Raw genomic sequence first — 3,971 nt, 5'->3', positions numbered from 1 at the left:
AGTTGTGAGAAAGGAGTTGTGAGAAAGGAGTTGTGAGAAAGGAGTTGCGGATGACTCCAAGGGTTTTGGCCTAACAATTGGAAGACTGGAGTTGATAGCAGCTGAGATGGGGAAGTCTGTAAGAAGTGAGACCAGGACTTTGGTATGTTACAGGTGGAGATGCTGGAGACAGGAGTCTGGAGTGCAGGGGTCGGGTGGGGGCAGAAGCTTGAGATAGATGTAGGAGTTGGTACTTAAAGTCATGAACCTGAAGGGCTAAGAAAGCCACTGAGGATGGAGATGGGGAGAGGTCCTAGGGCTGACTCCTTGGACATTACACCAGTTAAATAGGCTGGGAGATTAGGAGTCATATGGCGGCTCAGGTTTATTTTCAGAAGACAAGCTCACAGGTGTGGCTCTTCCCTGTTTAGGGAATGTTCTGCTTTACACCAGAAGCAGCTCACTCTCTGGTTATTGGTTTCAGAGTGCAAACAAGGCTGTGGGGAGGGAGACAATGGGTGTATGAGTATTTCCAGTTGATAAATACTAATATCAATTTGACTTATGTTTTAAAATAGTATTACCTGGGTTTTCTAAACGTTTTGGATTCTTTCTCCTTTGCCTTCCTCAGTCTCTATAAGAGACAGTCCTTAATATTTTGAGCCCCAGGTTTTCCTCTTATCCTTCATATTAGAACTATGCTGACATTACGGTCATTTCATTTTTTTTCTGGCTTTTAGAAAATCCAGTCTTTCATTTTTCTGTTTCTCCTTAACTCTCATGCTTCCTGCCTAGTTTCAGGCCATTCTAAACTTTTTCTCACTACAGAAACCTTGAATGAATGGAATCTCAGATTTCTTCATTGAGTAACTGAGACCTCTCAGTCTCAGCGACTCCAGCCTTCTGTCACATTTGTGTTTGTGTATTACTGTTTATCTGTGGAATGTATGTCTCTTACCATCTTGTTTTCTAAGGTATGTATGAATTTCTCCTGGACAAGCCCTTGATACAATTCTATAACCCCTACTTTTTAGTACGTAGGGCTGTGCTCAGTTTTAGTCATGTCGTAATGAGACCGTCTAGATTTTCCATTGCCTTATTTAACTTTTTCTTACCAAATCCTGAGCAGATCTTGAAAATCTGAAGTGTCTAGTGGTACCTGGTCTCCAGTAAGCATGTGCCTCTGCTGCTTTTCAGGGCCCTCCAGGCAGCACAGAGAAGACGTCTCTGCATCCCAGGAGGAAACCCTACAGCCGAATAGCATCCCGGCAACACCTACCCTCACCTCCACAGCTGTGAAGAGAGGGCAGCCCCTTGGGGCGTCAGAGGAGATGGAAGAAGGCGGCAGCTCAGAACTGGCATTTCCCCAAGGGTGTGTCCCCGGGGAAACCTGGCTCTGATTTCCCAGTCTCCCCATTTGTGTTGTGTTGTTGCCTGCCACAGGACCCCCTCATTCTTGGTTCTTCTCAGGTCCTTTCCCCATTTTTCAGCTTTTCATTTTCTCTCTTTCCCTCCACTCTGAACTTTCTGCTGGCTTTAATGCTGGCCACTTTACCTCCTCTTTTTACCCTATATTTGTATCCCTTGTCACTGATCCAACTTCATTCCCAACAGCCTGTACGTTTTAGGCAACCCAAGGTCAAGGTCCTTGAGTCCACAGCATTTCCAGATTCCGCTCAACCCTTCAGGTCCTAGTCTGGGCAAGCAGCTGACCCGGTGAGCTCTTCTCGTCATCTTCTGTCTTCACTTCAAGTCTGTCCCCCATCACGAGGGGATTCTCCCTCATCAGTGCTGCTGTGCTGGTGCTTTCTGGACTGGCTTGAACCACACAGCACCTCCTTCCAGTGCAATGTGGAGCCCTAGTGTATAAAACGGACAGAAGTAGAGCTGCTCTGATAGGAGCAGGGGTGCGAATCTGGACCCCTGGTCTGCTTACTGCCCTGCCCCCGCTTCCCCATTCCCCTGCCCCATTCCTCTTGGGTCTTTGAAAACCTCTACTCTTGGCCACTGCTTCCAGGCTCAGCTTGATGGAAGAGGATGAGGAAGAATTAGAAGTTCAGAACAACTCGAGTGAAGATTGGCAAGGTTCAGGCAAGGTGAGTGGACCCAGTAGTCCCTTCTCCCTTTAGAACTGGAAGCAGATGCGAGGGAGAGAACCTAGAGTGATTCTCCTTTGTCCTGTGATGCCTTGTCCCCGGAAGCTGCCCCAGACGCTTTGAAATAGATAAAAGAGTAAGGGCTTAAGTTTCTGTTCACTTCGCTTGGACTTTAAGTACCAAAAAGGACTGGAACCACACTCCCATTCTCAATCCCCATGTAAGTATTTTGTTTCTTAATTGCCCCAGAATTAAAGGAAGCCCTCAAGCTAGAGAGAAATGGGAGGTTACCCAGTGCTTGGAGCCTGGCAGCAAGTCTCTCGTGTCCCAGCGCAGGCTCAACCAACCTCCGCTCCTGAGAGGGCTGCCGGAGCCCCTCCCCCACTCACTCCACTGCTCTTGCCTGCCTGCTTCCGCAGGAGGAAATGCTGCCAGTTCAGTAGGAAACACATGGAATTCAAATGAGATGTCTCATAGGAGTCCTAGGTTCCCCTGCTTTATCAAGTTAACTCCATAACCCCTCTCAGCCTCATCTTTAAAATGGACCTTTTACGTAAGATACAGAGAAAAGGCACCTTATAAACAGAAGAGGATTGTGTTTCTGCTGCTGTTCGCTCCCTTCTCTGCTCTTTGAGGAGGAACAGGCACAGCGGAGCGGGGTGGGGGTTGGGGGGTCTTGTGCTTGAAGGCAAAACCAGACAAAATGCTCCACCCAGAGCCTAGACAGCAGGACCTCTGTTAGGTGTTTAGCGCTAAAGTTCCCCCAGGAAAACCCAATCTCTGATTCCAGAGCTGAGCAAATGTAAGGTCTCCGTCGGCAGGCCAGGAGAGGGGCCACTGCCCTGATGACTCTCACTTTGCTCCTCTGCCCTCCCTGGCTTCAGGGACGCACTCGGCCTCAAATTTGCCACATGAGAGGGAAAGGACCCTCTGTTGTCTGCAGGTGATGGGAGTGGGGAGGGACTGTTCTGATATTTGACCCCGTTCTCTCTAGTCCTCCTCCTCCAGTGAGCACAGGCTGGACCTTTTAGATTCTACAGAGCTGAACATGGAGGTGAGTGTCCCCAGAACAGACTGCAGAAGGCAAGTTAAGAGGCCGCAGCCTTGGGCTGCCCTCTCAGTTGCCTGGGGCTTTAGCGTGTCCTGGGGGAGGGGCAGTACCGGAAGAGGAGAGTTTGTCACCTGGAGGACATTGCAATCATCTCTTTGACCTCTGGTCCATTGTTAGGTCTCTGTAAATTACTTTCCTCTTTCTCATTACAGGATTTCTGATGTAACCCTAGGTCCTTCCCCATCTCCAGGACATGACCACTTAGAAAAGGCCAGCAGAAAAGATGGAATGAAAGGAATCGTTGCTTCCCCACCCCTGGTCTCTGAGGGGAAAGAGGTGGGCTGTGCCTTGCTACTCTGGCCTTCTCTGGTGATGCTAGGCTGGAGCAGTCACAAGCTCCTGTCCTTCCTGGGGCTCCATCCCTCTCTTTGAGCAGAGTGCCTATTTTCTGCTGTTTGGAATTGGCGGGGGACATCACCTCAGTTCTGGAGAGGGGCACCTCACACCTGTGTTGAAAATAAGGAGCCCATATATTTTTCTGTATTGTGGGAAAGTTTCTGAGCTTCTTTTGTGCCCTATTGATTTAGCTCAATAAACATGTATGAGTCAGTTGCAGGATGTGGCTTGAGACTGTTAAACTGATGGGAGGTCAGGTTCTTTGCTGGAGCCTTAAGCAGCTCTGCCCAGCCCTGTGGTCCCATGTACAGGTGCTGGCATTGCCCCCGCCCCCGGCAGGTGCTTTGTGCACTAGCTCTCGGGGATGTGTTGCTTAGTCAATGGGAGACTGGCTGCCTCCGAGCAGTTTGCCTGGTGGAACGAGTTTAGGTCGAAGAGGGAAGGTAGGG

General features: G+C 49.4%; 1 protein-coding gene across 4 annotated transcripts in view; it reads left to right on the top strand.

The window, feature by feature from the left end:
* STAG3 (stromal antigen 3) overlaps positions 1-3,744 on the top strand; it is a 28,840-nt gene extending 25,096 nt beyond the window's left edge. For all 4 annotated transcript variants that reach the window (XM_040262529.1, XM_040262537.1, XM_040262521.1 and 1 more), the window contains 5 exons: positions 1,177-1,351; positions 1,594-1,695; positions 1,997-2,075; positions 3,070-3,129; positions 3,339-3,744. In XM_040262529.1, coding sequence (XP_040118463.1) covers positions 1,177-1,351; positions 1,594-1,695; positions 1,997-2,075; positions 3,070-3,129; positions 3,339-3,347 — 425 coding nt within the window. In that variant the 3' untranslated portion in view covers positions 3,348-3,744. The remainder of the gene's footprint in view (positions 1-1,176; positions 1,352-1,593; positions 1,696-1,996; positions 2,076-3,069; positions 3,130-3,338) is intronic.
* Positions 3,745-3,971: the final 227 nt, after the last annotated feature.

Source organism: Oryx dammah, unplaced genomic scaffold, assembly GCF_014754425.2.
Source record: "Oryx dammah isolate SB20612 unplaced genomic scaffold, SCBI_Odam_1.1 HiC_scaffold_2, whole genome shotgun sequence".
Lineage (NCBI taxonomy): Eukaryota > Metazoa > Chordata > Mammalia > Artiodactyla > Bovidae > Oryx > Oryx dammah.
The sequence above is the reverse complement of the archived record's forward strand: the minus strand, read 5'-3'. Positions and strand labels throughout refer to the sequence as shown.